Source organism: Nilaparvata lugens, chromosome 7 (genome assembly GCF_014356525.2).
Source record: "Nilaparvata lugens isolate BPH chromosome 7, ASM1435652v1, whole genome shotgun sequence".
Classification (NCBI taxonomy): Eukaryota; Metazoa; Arthropoda; class Insecta; order Hemiptera; family Delphacidae; genus Nilaparvata; species Nilaparvata lugens.
Window position 1 is genome coordinate 61,817,446 of NC_052510.1, and position 17,188 is coordinate 61,834,633.

A 17,188-nucleotide genomic window follows, 5' to 3' on the forward strand; every position below is an offset into this window, starting at 1 on the left:
TTTTTCCACTGCTATTATAACGTGGACCTCATTTATTATAACCTATTATATCCTCAACTCCTCACTATATATCCTCAACTCCTAAAATACACATAAGGATTTGAATATAATCCGTGTGCTACATAGCGTATAACAATAACAACGAGTATTTGTTTTAAAACTTATAATATGCGTGTGCTGTACAATAATAGCTGGAAGGCTTGACAAAAGCGATCGATAGAGTATCTAGCGGGCAGTGGTACTGTATATAGGACAAAGCGCCTGCACTGTTTAGAGACGCAACCCGCCTCACAGCTTTCACTCTTGATCCCAGCTGATCTCTTCTCACAATGGCGGCGACCTCAGAACTGGATAATTCCGTTCAGAAAACTCCGTTCAAAAGAAAAACAGCCCTCAGTTCCCGGAATAACAGTGCCCTATCGCGATGGAAAATTGTTTTCAGGACTTGGGAAAATGTGTGCATAGTAAACAGAGCTGCGGATTTAGTGATTTATGATCGTTTTCGACGTGGAAGTCATATGGAGTGTTTCTAGAATAACAATCTATCTGATAAATGAATATAATTTTTTAATAAATATGAGAATAACTACATAGTAACCTTTTTTAGTATATATATTTTTCATATAAACACCTACATAAGCACTACCATAGAGAAACAATAGCATAAGTAGATATCCCATGGTATAGGGCGTTTATGTCGCAACTTTTACTGTTATCTCAAGCCGATTACTGTCGACTATTGTCGATTTTTACTGTTTTGACCGGGTAAGAGTGTATGAACGGCGCAATATGAGAGACTACCAGCGTCATAAAGCTTCACGGGAAAGAACTACGTAGACTATAGGCTTGAGATAACAGTAAAAGTTGCGACATAAACGCCCTATACCATGGGATATCTACTTATGCTATTGTTTCTCTATGGCACTACTAATTTCAGCTTTCAAGCTATTTTCAAGTTAGTGTAAAGAATCAAGAATGTTTTATTGTCACAAACAAAATAATTGCTTTGACAAAAGTCATTTCATAAGGATACAATAACATTGATACTTTGTATACAAGTACACGTTATATATTATAATATTAGAAACTAAAATACAAATATGCTACTTAAATATTTTATCTAATGATAACAATTACAGACCAGTATTTCCTAGATTGAATAAAATGCTTTATTCTTCAACCATCCTTTTATTGCTCTCTCAAAAGGATCAAGATCATAATTCGTACTTTCAGTGATAACCTGTTGAAATTTTTCACTCCTATATAGCAGTACATTTTTTGTGTTTTGGCAAGCCTAGCACGCCCCACATCAATCTGATTACCTGACCGTGTGTTAGTTTCATGAATGCTTCCGCTCATATTGAAAAGATTAGAGTTTTGTTAACAAACATCAAACAACCCATAATATAAATACATGAAAGTGGCAATATACCATTGTCTAAGGAAAAAGGTTTACAGGAGTCCCTCATGCCCAGATTAGATATAGCACGCATAGCTCTTTTAACACGGAAACACCTCTTCTGCGCCACTAGAATTTTTTATTTCATTGAAATAGCCCTTTCAGAAAAATAATTAATGCAAAATACCTTGATTAACAAAATTCTTCACTACAACAAAACAAACAATACATAATTATATCAAGAGCACAGAACACAGAAAACATAATATAACATCACAACACATGAATTATCAACTAGAAACACAGGAAAATCGAAAGAAAATTGTGGAACTTACATTTTCCTCGACAGTCTTCTTAATTTTCGCACCAGCTTCGGTCACGGTTTTTCCGGCCTTATTGACAGCCGAAAACAGGAAGCCACCAATCGACTTGGCTCCAGCCAGGGCTTTTGTTGTTACTGCAAAAATTACACAAAATATGATGGAAAATACACAAAATATTTAATCATATAATCTTCAGAATTATACAACTTTCAGAAGAGTACCTCAGGCTTACGCCAAAAACGGTTCCAATGATAATACAACAGTCCAAATGAAGCTAGGTTATGTGCCACTCACATTTTTATTATAGAAATCACATGAAGAAAGGGGAGACAATAAATAAAATTCAATTCAATAAAATTTAATTATTTAATTCCAAGCAAAAAACACTTTATAAATCGAAATAATATAATCAATGGAAATTATTTTCCCCACATGGAATGGAATTTCCCCGTGTGCGGGGAAAAAGTACTTCTAGCAAACTTATAAGAAATATGACAAAAATATTATCATTTTATCACTATCAGGAAAAAAATATGACAGTTTTTTTTAGTTAGGTCGATAATACCGATCAATTAGTATTATTTAGAAAATCATTCAAATCCAATGAATACCTTTAAAATGCATTATTCTTTATTTCCAAGCAAAAAAACTTTACAAATCAAAATAATATAATCAATGTAAATTGTTTCCCCACTGGAAAATAGATCCGTGTGCGTGGAAAGATAACTTCTAAAAAACTTATAAGACATATGACAGAAATATTAACATTTTATCACTCTCAGAAATTTTTTTTTTTTTAGTTAGGTCGATAATACCGATCAATTTGTATTTTATAGAAAATCATTCAAATTTTGAAACATTCAAATCTAATGAATACCTTTAAAATGCATTATTCGACATTATCCTAATAGAACCCCAAACGATCTAAAATATTCACTTTGAATCTCATGACAATAAATCTCATTTGGAATGCAGACGATGAGCAGAACTCGCGTTCGGCTCATACCTTGCCTATATTCCTCCACCTGAATATGTTATAGTGCTATAATGGATGTGAAAATTATTCAAGAATTACCATCTACTGTCGCATATGAATGACTACTTATTCCTGAGACAGTATGTTTCACATCCGATAAAATATTATAGGAAATTTTTCTGAATGAAATATACATTCAAGAAGCTCAAATTGAAAGGACTATCATTCTACGTGTTATATATTTTTGTTTGATTGTTATAGTGAGGTCCTGAGGTCCACGTTATAATGGCAGTATTTGAGTAACATTGGTGTTGCTATCCTTGTCTATCATTCGACAGCACACATAGCGCTATCAATGGGTCATATGAATAAAGTTGAGCATTTGCTTCATTTTCTATGAATAAACGTGAGCAAAACCTTTTGCTCATGCTCATCAAAAAAATAGTTTGAGCATTTGCTCATAAGTGAAAGCTTATACTCAAAATTGTATGAATAAACTAGAGCATTTGCTCAACTTTTGAAGAGAATGCTTCAAAAAAGGTGAGTCCTGACTAGAGCAGCTCATCACCTTTTGCCCATAGTAAAATGGTTCAACTAATTCGTATGAGGAAGAGGAAACTATACCAGATACGATCACAACCAATAGTTGAGAACTATAAAACTCTTTTTAGATTCATCATGATATATATCACCATTATTCCTACAAAAGGATCAATACAAAAGATACCTGATGTAAAGATAGCCATCACAAAATAGGAAATAGGCATTTAAGAAGATGAGAGTGTAGACGATTATAAGAAGCTATTGATATTATAAGAATATGCTGAAGATTATTATAGAGATGACATTTATTCACGCTATTATTTCAAAATTCTAAACTCAACTAACCTAAAACTCCATTCATAAATAGAAAACAGAGCAGACGACGCAAACACAAGCGGTGCCACCTACTTGCATATTTAGCGCTTCCGTGAGCTATAAAAACAAATTAAGGCTACAAAATCAAATCAGCTGATGAAAAATCTTTAAATACGTGAGCATTTGCTCCAGAGTTCAGGAGCATAAGGTAAGAGTATAAGGTGAAGCTTATTCATATAAAAATGAGCAAATGCTTTTACTTCTAACTTTTGCTCATGAGCAAAACCTTATGCTCCATGCTCTTGCTCATGAGCATTTGCTCTAGTTTTATTCATATGGGCCCTTGTCTACCTTGTCTCGCAAAGTTGTCAGATCTTTTCTGTAGAATTAACAAAATATTTAATCTTAATAATGGAATTAGTCATCTTAAGTTATGTGTTATGTTATGTTTTTGAAGGGACGGATTCAAGGATCCAAAGGTTCAAAGAACCTCACACGTCAACCGAAGCTTACTGTGTGTCCCAATTATGTTAGTTGGGCAAACCAATACCTGTATCCTTTACAAGGTCCAGGAGTTTTTTCCCTATACTAACATCCCATTCATCACCTGGCTGCTTACAGCCAAACAGAGCCCTTCTCCCCAGCCCCTAGTCTTTCGCAATCCAGTATGATATGCTTGGCAGTCTCTTCGGACTGATTACAAAGCCTACACATCTGACTTTCATTTAGGAGTCCAATTGTGTGGAGTTTTTTCCCGAAGTGGCCGTGTCCAGTTATCAGGGAATCAACTGCTTGACCTGACTCTACCCAACCTCACCAGCCAGCTGGTGAAGTGAGAGCTAGCATCTGCCAGCAGCCTTTTGCCAAGTGCTTGACCAGGGTGACCCTGCCATTGCTGGTGGTGTAAGTCCCTGGACTGTTTACTTATTGTATGGAAGGCAGTTGTTTTGCTTATGCCACAGCTTGGCTGTGGACCAAAGAATGGCATACTGGAACCCCGCTTAGCAAGCTCATCTGCACGCTCGTTACCTCCTATGCCTACATGGCCAGGTACCCAACCAAGATGCACAGAGTTGCGTGCTGCAAGCCTGCTGAGTGTTTTGTGGCACTCGCACATCAATTTAGACTTGATTTCATTGGAGTCAAGAGCCTTGGGGGCTGCCTGACAATCTTACAAAGATTACTATGTGCTTGTCAAGATAGCGTCTGGCAATGCCCATGTTGGCACAAGCCATGATGCCCCAAATTTCTGCCAGAAAGATAGTACAGTGTTGTCCCAGACTTATAAATCTCAAGTTAAAAAATATATTTTCTTAACGAATAGAATATAATTGATTATTTTAAGCCATAATGAATCAGAATATCGGGGCACCGAGCTTCGTTCGTTATTTTTATTTATTGATAAACAGAACACAATTCTCTAAAATGATTGTGTTCATATTTCACAGCTGGCTATATGTCATCTTATGAATTTCGGGGATGCGATATTTTGATTTTTCACATACTCACTCGCTCACTCACTCGCTCACTCACTTTTTTACTATCCACAGCTGTTTCAGCCAAGGATGAATTATCCTTTTAATTTCGTACTACGAGTTTCCCAAGGATGAGACCTAGTGCAATCGAATCTTTATATCATAAACCTACTATGTTCCAAATTTCGTGAAAATCTTTAGAGCCGTTTTCGAGATTCGTTAAACATAAATATAACCATAAAAATAACCATATATATATATAAATAAAGAAATTGCTCGCTTAATATAATAAGATATCAATAATTATCTCCAGTAGGAGGCAGTGAAAAGGCAGAGCATCGGCGACACTGTATCTTTCTCCATTGCCATTATAACGTGGACCTCACTGAAGAATATATATTCTTGTTTATGATGTCCAAATGATTGTACAATAATAAGTTAGCAATGAGGGATGAAAGTAAGGTGAATGGGAATCAAACCATTCACCAGATTAGTAAAATATTGATTAATTGAGTGATTTGTTATATTATGAATTAATCGATTGACTGATTTGTTAGTATACCATAATGTGATGAAAGTTTTGTGCTTTGTAATTTATATTGATTGATTGAGTGTTATATTATTAATTGATTGACTGATTTGTTAATCTACCATACTGTGATCCCCCGTAAGACAGACCAAATAATTCTCCCATATTACAAATACTGAATGTGATCTTTACCTTCATTCTTTTGTTCAATAATATAAGCCACATCTTCTACATTTCCTAACTTCTTCAAGTCATTTGATATACCATGCCATTTATTCAATAGGTACTTCCATTCACCTATAAAATGATGTAGAAATAAAAATTATGATAGAGAGTAAGTTAAAGGGGACATGTAATTACAGATTCAAACACAAAATAAAGTAAAATTTTTACTGAATTGAATTAAATGAGTATAAAAATAGAATAAAATTGTGGTTTCAACTCAAGATAGATTCAAAGCTTTAAGCTTTATTGTGTACATCAGAGATATAGAACAAAATAACTACATAAACAAAAATCCCTATCAGATATAAATTACAATATAAGGATACTAATACTAACAACGACTTTATAATAGTGCATCTCACTATAGGTGCTGAGAATAGAACAATTATTCGTTGATCATTTCAAAATTCGATTTAAAAATTGAATATTTAGTTGTAAAAATTGAAAAAGAAAGGTGGAAGCTATGCATCCTTATCATCCGTCTACTGACTTTGTAACACAGATCTCACTATAGGTGCTGAGAATAGAACAATTATTCGTTGATCATTTCAAAATTCGATTTAAAAATTGAATATTTAGTTGTAAAAATTGAAAAAGAATGGTGGAAGCTATGCATCCTTATCATCCTTCTACTGACTTAGTAACTCAGATCTCACTATAGGTGCTGAAAATAGAACAATTATTCGTTGATAATTTTAAAATTGGAAATGAAAATTTAAATTTGAAAACTGAAAATTAAAGGTGGCAACAAAACAATCCTATCATTTCTGCTGACTTTGTAGCTTAGATCTCACTAAAGGTAGAGAAAATAGAGCAATAAGTCGTTGACAGTTTTAAAATTGTAAATTGTAAATTTAAATTTTACAACTTACCAGCTCCAAAAGCCTGTTGTCCATCTTTGTCTTCACCAGTCTCTTCCTCCGATACATGGCCCTCGCTATCCGCTCCTCCTGTGGCACTGGAACAGTTACAAATACCAGTTACTTTTTAGAACTGTTCCACAATAAACGGTTTCTTTCAACAGGATCTCAAGTTTTAACAACCTATAGTGGAGCCCACGTTAAAATGGCAGTGGAGAAATATAGGGGAACAGTGTTGCCGATTCTTTGCCTTTCCACTTCATTCTATAGTATGAAACTTATGATGTGATGAACATAACCTATTTTTGGACAATTTCTATCCAAATTGGGAAAGGAACAGTTTTGGGCTTTAAGCCTGTTGTTTCTTTCCCAATCATTCATATTTGAGAAATATATATAAATGTATAAATATATGATATACAATGTATATATAATGTATATTATATTTAAATATATATAAATGTATAAAATATAGCTGATACCAGTATATCTGATGTGATATTAAATGTTAATTATTGTTTAAAATTATAAATTATATTTTATTCGTCAAGAGGATATATTTTTCAATGATTAAATAATACACTTTCATAATTGAGATTGAATATTCTTCAATTAATTGATTTCTACATTGTTAAACAACGATTTATCATTATGACAAAGCTAAAAAAAGATAGCGCTATCTGCTTTTTCGAATGATAGACAATGAAAGCGACACCAATATTAATCAAACACTGTCATTATAACTTGGACCTCACTATAGTTGACTTGAGGGTGTAGAATTATTCCCCCTGAGGTAGCAGAGGGTAAACGGGTGCTTCCTGTTTGTAAGGCTTCCACAATCTATTCGACAAACACAACTTATAGGAAGGAAGCACCGTACGAAAACGTGACATGAATGTGTATTACAATAATGGAACAAGGTGCAGAAATATATTGGGAGTTTTGGAGGTATGAAATGTGGATGGATAATTAGGTATCATTCCGTGGCTTGGGAAATATACTAGGATATGAAATTAAACTTAATTTGAAATCAATTATTACTTCTCATCATGATACCTAACATCTAGCCTAACCTAACATAACAAAAAACTAAATGAACTATATATTTTATGCACTGCATAACCTATGAAAATCAGTAGGTACACACATTGAATTAATCAGATGAGTCTATAAGCTAATGATTAAGGCTGTGCAAAGGCTAAAAATAAACTTTCTACTGGTGATATTTTTCAAAGTTTTTCGATTTGTATAGGCCTACTATCAAGCTATCAAAATTGAAAATTTTTCTCAGGAAAACATTTTTTTTTCGATCATTACTTTTCGAGATATGAGCGCCTAAAGTTTACATTTTTGTGCCAGAACATTTCAAGTTCGGTGAATGATAAAACCATGAGATTTTGAGGATAGATTCTTCATGGTGTTGTTGATCTAATAGAACATAAATTTTCTGAGAATATCATTTTCTCAGAAAGTTATTCAATTTACTAAAAATGGCCAAAAATAACTTTTAGTTGAGTTATTTTCGGTTATTTTGGATAGATTAAATAACTTTCTCAAAAATTGATATTTTCAGAAAATTTTTGTTTTATTAGATCAACAATACCATGAAGAATCTATTCTTAGAATCTCATGGTTTTATCTTTCACCGAACTTGAAATGTTCTGGCACATAAATTTAAACTTATCATATCTCATAAAGTAATGATCGAAAAAAAATGTTTTACTGAGAAAACTTTTCAATTTTGATAGCTTGATAGTATACAAATCGGAAAACTTTTGAAAAATATCACCAGTAGAAATTTTGATTTTAGCCTTTGCACAGCCTTAAATGGTTACGGTATCATTATTGACTGATTGGTTAAAAAAGACATTGTTGAAGGTTCAATTAACTATTCAATATTCTATTCACTATTCAATATGCTATCAAGTATTCATTATTTTAATAATTAGCAGATTGAATCAAGGATCTGTAAATAGCATGGTCCTCGACAAACTGTCATTTTATTCTATGACTTCAAATGAATTACAGGAGTGTAATCAATAAATTTAAATATTTTATACCATAAATATGGTTTCATACTATGCATGCTGGTATCCTAAAAAGTTTAGTACCTACATTTCTGTACAAATTAGTACAATGATTAACTACTAGACTTCCTAGAGATATTTTTAAAATATAATGCATCTAATTTTACGACATGAGTACCTAATTACATTTGTAATCTTAATTTGAGAAATTTTATCGATAAAAACTGATAATTAATCAATGGAATTCTAAGAATATGAATGTATATCGTAGAAATATTGGAGAAAACTAATGAAATATAGCATTTTTTAATAAGATAATAATCTTTAGATATGGTCAAATTCAAATTTTACTATGGATAAGAAAAATATTTTAGTAAGAAGTGAAGATTTATACTGTGGTTTAAAGAGAGTTTGAAGCTCAAATTCATACTTTATTTAAAATCTACTAGAAGAGAGTTCAGAAAAGAATATACTGTATAAAAAAAAATATTAAATCATAAAAAGAAGCTGGATGAGAATGAAAATATATTGTTTAAAATAAGCTAGATGAAATTTTTGAGGAGAAAATTGAGAGGCAACTATGAAAGCGATCAAAAAATTTGATTTTTAGTTAGTGAAAAATTTCATGAAAAATATGATGAGGTGCTCAATTTAACAATATACATAGCATTTGTGTAGTTTCCAAAATGCTGCAAATTTATTCTGTATCTAAAACGTCAAACTAGGATGCAAACGTATGAGTTTTACAATCTACAATGGTGTTAGTAGATGATTGATTATTATTTTGAGCTGAAAATGAATCAAAATTATATGCAGAATATTGAGCTAAATTGTCCCAGAAATTTGCACACACTCGTTATAGTTTGCATGCTCAACGAGAGTTCATAGACGTTTGTAATTTTGTCAGTAATTAAATCGAGCAATTACAAATAATTAGAAATTACTGCAAGCAAATAGTTTTAGCATGTTGGAGATGATGACTCACCTCCTGCCCTCCAAGAATTTAAAAGCCATCCTGTACATGATACACGATTTCAATATTGAGGATGGAAAATTGAATTATTTACTCATTAGAAGGATTTAAAGATAAGGCAGAAGGGTCTAAATAATGAGGTAAACATCGTGATATGAAACAAATATATTCGTTGATAGAAAGTAGGAAGGAAAAATTTTCATCATAAAATTCATGAAAATTGGTAGGGAAACTCTTCATCTCAACTTATACTAAATGATTAAAAGTTTATCAATTGGGAAAAATTGAAACTTTCAAGGGAAAATAATGCAGAGACTACACCTTTTAGAATACTAATCTTATTCAAATACTGTATTTGACTAGTAGTTATAATATAAAAATCTAGGGTTTGAAGAGACAACACATTGTAGGATGAAAGCTTAAATTTGTGGAAAACAAAACTAATGAAAACTAAAGGTTGATCGCTTCAAAATAAAATGAGACGAGAAAATGAGAGAGAACTTAGATAAGGAATACAAAGAAAGAAACAGAATGATGCAGATTTTCAACAACATAACAGATTTAATTGAACTTTGAATCAACAGATTTTTTAATTAAATTTATTCACTTTATTTGGTGTATTAATTTAATGTATATAATTTGATATAACGATAGAATACAATTATAATCTTGAAAAGAGAATCGACAGTAATCTTTATAGTTGAAAAACCACGAGTCCTTTCAACAGTGTTGAACAGGCTGAAGTTTTGAAAGAATACTCAAATAATTTAGAGTCAATTTTAGACAGATGAATATGCAAAATCTTTCTTGAAATACCAGCCATTATTAGCCCACAGCTCACTGTTTCTGGTTACTTTATATAACAAGAATCTCTACCGGGGGCAAAAGTTTTTGACCACAGCACAATCACATAGATACCACCCCGTCTTTCGGAGGAGACGATAAGTCGTCGGTCCCGACTACCTAAAAAGTAGTCGTCATCTCTCATCATCATCCCTATCACTCATTACCCAGGCACAAGCCTAAGAGCTTATATGGGCATCACCCTCAGTATTATTATTATTAAGACCAGAACCAATTCATGGCCATATTAGAAACAGGACCAAGTTTCAGAATTTTAAACCAACATAACTCCTGTTATACTAATACTAATTTAAGATCTATTTTAAACAAAAGCAGGCCAACATTAAAGATTATGATTTTGTGATCCAATACAGAACACAATAAATGCACATTTGATATTTTCTCATTAATACAAATATGCAGTCATCAGTTTTGAAAATATCAAAAATTTATTTACCCAAAGTCTTGAGCGATGAAAACAAGTCGATTTTGTATCCTCATAGTGGACTATTATTCAACAAAATTGGGGCCAAGAAATACACACGATTTCTGGAGACAAGTGGTTCAAAATTTGGGAAGTCCTAGCTAATCAGAAGTCACTATTTTGTACTTTGAGTTGTCCCATTTCCACTCAGTGATTATTATATCATCAAATATAATATATTTATCTCTCAAACTAAATAATTATTTACAATCTCAAACAGGTCTAGTACTTCGAGATGCAAATATGTGCAACCTTATCTAAATTTGGGAGAGGAATAGCACAAGATTACCTTATTTTTTTCTCTCCTTACCATTTTGATGATGTACTTATTGTATGAATAAATAAAGAATTGGCATTTCATTTTATTTTGTGATAGTACATTCCCATATTGTCATAAAAGCAAAACTAGCTGCCGCAAACAGATGATGTTATGCTCTGACCCAATATTTGAGATCCAAAACCCTGTCCAGGAAAGTGAAAATACAAATATATGAAACAGTCATAAAGCCAATTGTTTTGTATGGGGCAGAGCCATGGGTTTTGACAAAGAAGAATGACGATCTATTAAATATTTGGGAGCGAAAGGTTTTGAGAAAGATATTTGGCCCTGTATATATGTTAATGGTGAATGGCGAAATACGATCAAATCAAGAGCTGCATGATCTGTACCAGAAATGTCACATTGTTGACGAGATAAAACTGAGGCGTTTGAGTTGGCTGCGACACGTTGAGAGGATGAGTGACTCAAGAATTTTAAAAAAGGTCTTCAGGAACAACCCAGGAGGGAGAAGGCTGAGAGGTCGTCCGAGAAAGCGTTGGCTGGAGGATGTGGAGGACATTAGGAAGCTGGGTGTCAGGGGATGGAGACGTAAGGCTGCCGATAGAGACGAATGGAGAGGTTTTTTGAAGGAGGTCAAGGCTCTGAATGAGCTTTAGCGCCAAGGAGTAAGTAAGTATATTCCCATGTTGTCAAATTAGTATTGCTTAAATGTATTTCTAAGATGTTTTTTTTTTTAATTTCTGCCAATAAAACAATTTTAGTTTAATTTTTGAATTTATTATTCACCTAGAATTGTCATCATCGTCCTTCTCAGGCTTCTTCTCGTCAGCGGGAGGGTCTGTGGCGGCTGTGACGTCACCGGCTGCCTCGTTAGTGACGTCATCGCTGCCGTCTTCTGCGCCGCCTCCCTTGCGCAGGCCGGGTATGCCTCCGCCCAGCCAGCTGGACATCTGTGTCTTCACGCTGCCGCCTAGGCCTCCTAGATTGCCCAGCATGCCGGCCGGACCCGATTTGATCGGGCTGAAACACACCAAAAAAGCCACAAATAAGTTGAAGAAATCATTGTTATCGTAGTCAAATTAAAAGAACTTTCAACTTGGAAGAATATGCGGAGCAGAGAACTGTAAGGATACAGCGGCGACGATTTTGCCGTACTGGAGCGGACAGTGTTCTGTTGTCTTTAGAAGTGTTCAACACCTCATGATACGCATACCTAGTCTCCTCTCTGCAAGCACTGCATCGACTGAACCTGATCGTCAACTTGGCAACCGTGCTTGTTTCTATGAGCCTATTTCGCTGAACTGGTTCTCCATCTCTCTGTGTTGTAACGGGCAAAGAATATAGTAAAAGACAACTTGATAATTATACATTATATACTTATTGAAACTCAAATATGAACACTTGACAAGTACAGGCTGACCGACTGACAGACAAGACTTCCACTGCCTCGATCATTGATGACTATCGATACTAGACATTGACTTATCGATATGATAATATCGACTATCAATCATTACACTGAATAATAAGTTCCATTTCTCCGGCTCTAAATTTTGTAAAATTACGTGAAAATGTTTCAATTATCAGTGATTTGAGTGTAATATTTTTGTTTCCTATCCAGTTTCTCAACCTTCAAAATTCTTAGTTTTAGTTGTTTTTGAGTGGAAAAGAACTAAATTTCAGAAAAGTGGAATCACAACCTCATTTCGGACTTTTAAATTATTATCTAAATTTGGGAGAGAAATAGTATCCTTAGGAGTATCCTTAGTTTTTCTCTCCCATTCAGTGCTTCTTGTAAAAATTATAATAATAAAATAATAATAAATAGGTACGGTAACTGAATAAAACACTCTGCTCCCCAAAATTACTTTTGACTTGAAGGAAAATGCCGCGCAGAGAAATGGAGGGAGATCAGCTGATTACAGTGATGGATGGAGTCATAGGTAGAAGCGCAGTTGCCAATTTGTCGATTAGAATCAGTCGACTCAATGCTTTCAAAGAGGAAACTTCGTAAGTTTAACATGAGCGCTTGAATACTTACTGGAAATTAGAGAACGCTGGCCGGTTCAGAACGGTAACATCGCCGCCGTTGCATCCCTACCGCTGTATGCCTTCTCTGCTGTTCCTCCCAAGTCAAAAGTAATTTTGTACGGAGTATAGTGAGTGTTCAACACTTCATAATACACATATACCTAGTTTCTTCTATGAAAAGAATAGGAATACAGCGGCGGCGATGTTACCGTACTAGAGTGGGCAACGTTCTGTAGTCTTTAGCATAGAGAAACAATAGCGTAAGTAGATATCCCATGGTATAGGGAGTTTATGTCGTAACTTTCACTGTTATCTCAAGCCGATAGTCCACATAGTTCTTTCCCTTGAAGCTGTGTGACACTGGCAGTCTCTCATATTGTGCCGTTCATACACTCTCACCCGGACAAAACAGTAAAAATCGACAATAATAGACAGTAATCGGCTTGAGATAACCGTAAGAGTTGCAACATAAACGCCCTATACCATGGGATATCTACTTACGCTATTGTTTCTCTATGTCTTTAGTGAATGTTCAACACCTCATGATACGTATGATCTCTGTCTGAAAGCACTGCATCGACTGAACCTGATCGTCAACTTGGCAACCGTGTTTGTTTCTATAAGTCTATTTGGCTGAGCTGGTTCTCCATCTCTCTACTCCCCATATCCCTCCCAAGTCGGAGGTTTTTTGCACCACTATTCTTCCTATTTTGTTTTCTTGTTGTTGTTTGCATGTATGTTGTTTTAATTATCTCGGTTTAATTTGGTTCTCAAATTTTATATTTTATTGAGGTGAGGTTTCTTTCAATAACTTATTCTAGATTATATTTTCGGAGATGTTCATCTGTTTATTGTATTGTATTGTTTTGTATTGTTTGTATTGTATTGTATTGTATTTTATATTGTATTGTATATTTGTATTTTATATTGTATTTGTATTGTTTTCGGAAGATGTTCATCTGTTTATTGTATTGTATTGTATGATATACTATGTTGAATAAATGGATATCTTATCTTATTCTTTTTGTTAATCTGTAACAAACTTGTATGTGTGTGTGTGAGAGAATGAATTGAATTGAATTGATTGACAGTAGTACAGCTATAGTCTAGTTAGATACACGTTATAGTCAGTGGAAATAATAATGAGAACAATGGTAGAGAATTAATATAAAACATAGTGTTTTTGAGCTTATAGTGAACTTCACGTTACAGAGTCAGTTGTAATGATAGAATTGAAGAGTGGCCGATTCTCAGTTATCACTGCCTTCTATATTAACACAGACGCAGGGCAGGACGCTCTCCGATTTGCTAATTGGGTTAGCGTTCAGGAATCGGCTGATAATCAGTCAACCGGAGAGCCTCGTCACAGAATAGGTAATGAATGGAAACTGTCAATAAAACGCCTATCTAACCAATGCTTTTTACATGGCGCAAATACTAGACACGTCACGTGACCTTGGGAAGTTACAATTCTGGTCTTCTGATTGGCTCGTGGCAGTGAACGAGATCATTAAAGTGATCCGAACCCAAAGACCTTAAATATGCAAAGACTCACATGCAGCGCTAGTTTCGTACTTGGAATTGAAATCCGCCATTGAGGGGGCAACCCATAAGATTATTACATACCAATGCCACCAATGTCTTTGTGATCTATAGTATTACAAATATTATGTATATAATATCTCGTGCTAAAATACCCCAATGGCGGCCTTGAATTTCAAGTAAGAGCTATCATTGGGAAGGCATAGGCATTGTGGGTCTATATCTCTTTAAGGTCTTTGTCCGAACGTACCATCAATACTATTACAATGCGGCGCTTCCTAACAAGATGGCGGATTTTTGCGACAGGGTACTAGCCAAGTTTCCATACTGTATGTATACTGTGGCCTCGTGGCCTGCCGACTCGTCTGAAAACGCCTGAAATAACGCTCAGTGTGACTTGACCCTAATACATTATGGACACCAAATCTGTGACATCACTGCTGTCCTAGAATCATCGCAGGTGTTTGTATCGAATAACTGCTATTACACACGGGCACCAGTGGCTTACTGGTGTCCCAGGCTGGTTTCCTAGTGTAGTCTAAAACTATTAATGTTCAAAATGTAATAATTTTTAAGTATATTATCCTATACTATTAGACGAGCGACTTCTGTTTATATGTTTAGATGTTTGGATGTTTAGATGTTTATATGCGTTTGTATTCACCGGATCTCGAAAACGGCTCTAACGATTCTCACGAAATTCAGAACATAGTAGGTTTATAATATAAATATTCGATTGCACTAGGTCTCATCCCTGGGAAAACTCGCTGAAGGACATTAAAAGAATAATTGTTATTCATCCTAGGAAAACATCTGATAATAATTGTATTTGTCGTCTGTTGGTGATGAAAGTGAAGTGAGTGAGCGAGTTCATGTGTGTGAGACTGTGTCAAAATTATGACCCAGCTGTTGAATTTTTGTAATCATTCAATCAGGTACTTAATGCCGGTTGCAGAAAAGCCGGGTTATTTTCAATCCTGATTAATTCCAGTAGATCCATCTTTTTGGAATGGTCTTCTCTGATTCGGTTCACGTGAAATTAATCAGGATTAAAATTCAACTGGCTTTTGTGCAACCGGGCCTTTGTGAGGGAAATTTTTGCATTTCTCTGGGAATTAATCTCAATTTACTGTGATTAGATAGAACATTTCTGTATGAACTATGAATGTTATTATAATTCCTTCTTTCGTAATATATTTTTTATGCTTTTGTACTCTAGAGCGAAGCTCGATCACCGATATTTGTTATATTATCTAGTAATGACATTTACTCCAAGTTTTTCACGTTTGTTACAATCAACGACGTTTTTTTTTTTTTAAATACAAACAATATCTACACATGAGCGAGACCGTTCCCCTTTGTTTTGCTACGAACATCATGTAAATCAATCCTGTATAATATTGACAGTGACTGTCATTAGTTGTACATGTCTACTGCTTAAGGATAGTTTGAAATACTCGGTAGAACATATTATATTGGGAATAGAAGGGAAAATAAGGAGGAAAAAAATCACAAGAACTGAATATTGGAGTTATTCATTGACACTACTTATTTATTACCTTAACAAAAAATTGTGTTAAAAAGATATGGTAACTACTTCACGAAAAATCTGGTCACAATATTTAAAAGAATACAAGACAAGTAACATGTAAGTAGGCCTACCTCAGTAAGTATGAAGTAGCTCAAAGAAGATACAATACAGACACCACACAAATTAGAAGCTAACTAACTTAATGAGTTTATGAACAATCTCAAAAAATGTAATTGTACAACTAAAAAATGAAAGACATCCACGGAACATTGGACCAAATTTAATCTGTCAGCGTATAAGAACTATTCTATAATACGGTATTCTATCAACTATTCTATAGTACAGTATCTCTATGCTGGCATTTTTTGAAACTACATCCGAACTTTCAAGGTTGAAACAGATATGACTATTATTGTTTACATCACAATGCATATAAATAGAGACAAGAACAGTCAGTAAATTGCATTAACATAAGCCATCGATGATTCATAAGCTACCCGTTGATAAGATTGTATAGTGGCTTGATTAATATCACAGATAGCAGCGTCACTTCTATATCCAATGTAGAATTTATAAAATAAAATTCAATTCAAGAGTTTGATAGGAAATTGACTACTTAAAAATTGTTCTAGAATACGATGAGTGTTTCAGTATCATAGGAGATAAGCTTCATAATTTATCCATTAAATTTGAATTAATTAAATTTTACATAATTATGTGTGCAACAGGCAAAGCCCAAATAACACTCATGTCGTTAGTGATTAGTTATACAGAAGGTATTGCTATTTTTTGTGTAGTCAGCGCCCGTACTCCCGATGGATGGGTGAACAAT

General features: G+C 34.1%; 1 protein-coding gene across 1 annotated transcript in view; it reads right to left on the reverse strand.

The window, feature by feature from the left end:
• The window catches only part of LOC111046640 (synapse-associated protein 1), a 91,520-nt gene that overhangs the window by 72,440 nt on the left and 1,892 nt on the right, over positions 1–17,188 (reverse strand). The window contains 5 exon segments of the mRNA XM_039433315.1: positions 1,735–1,856; positions 5,753–5,857; positions 6,658–6,743; positions 9,658–9,687; positions 12,039–12,272. Of these exon segments, the coding sequence (XP_039289249.1) occupies positions 1,735–1,856; positions 5,753–5,857; positions 6,658–6,743; positions 9,658–9,687; positions 12,039–12,272 (577 nt within the window).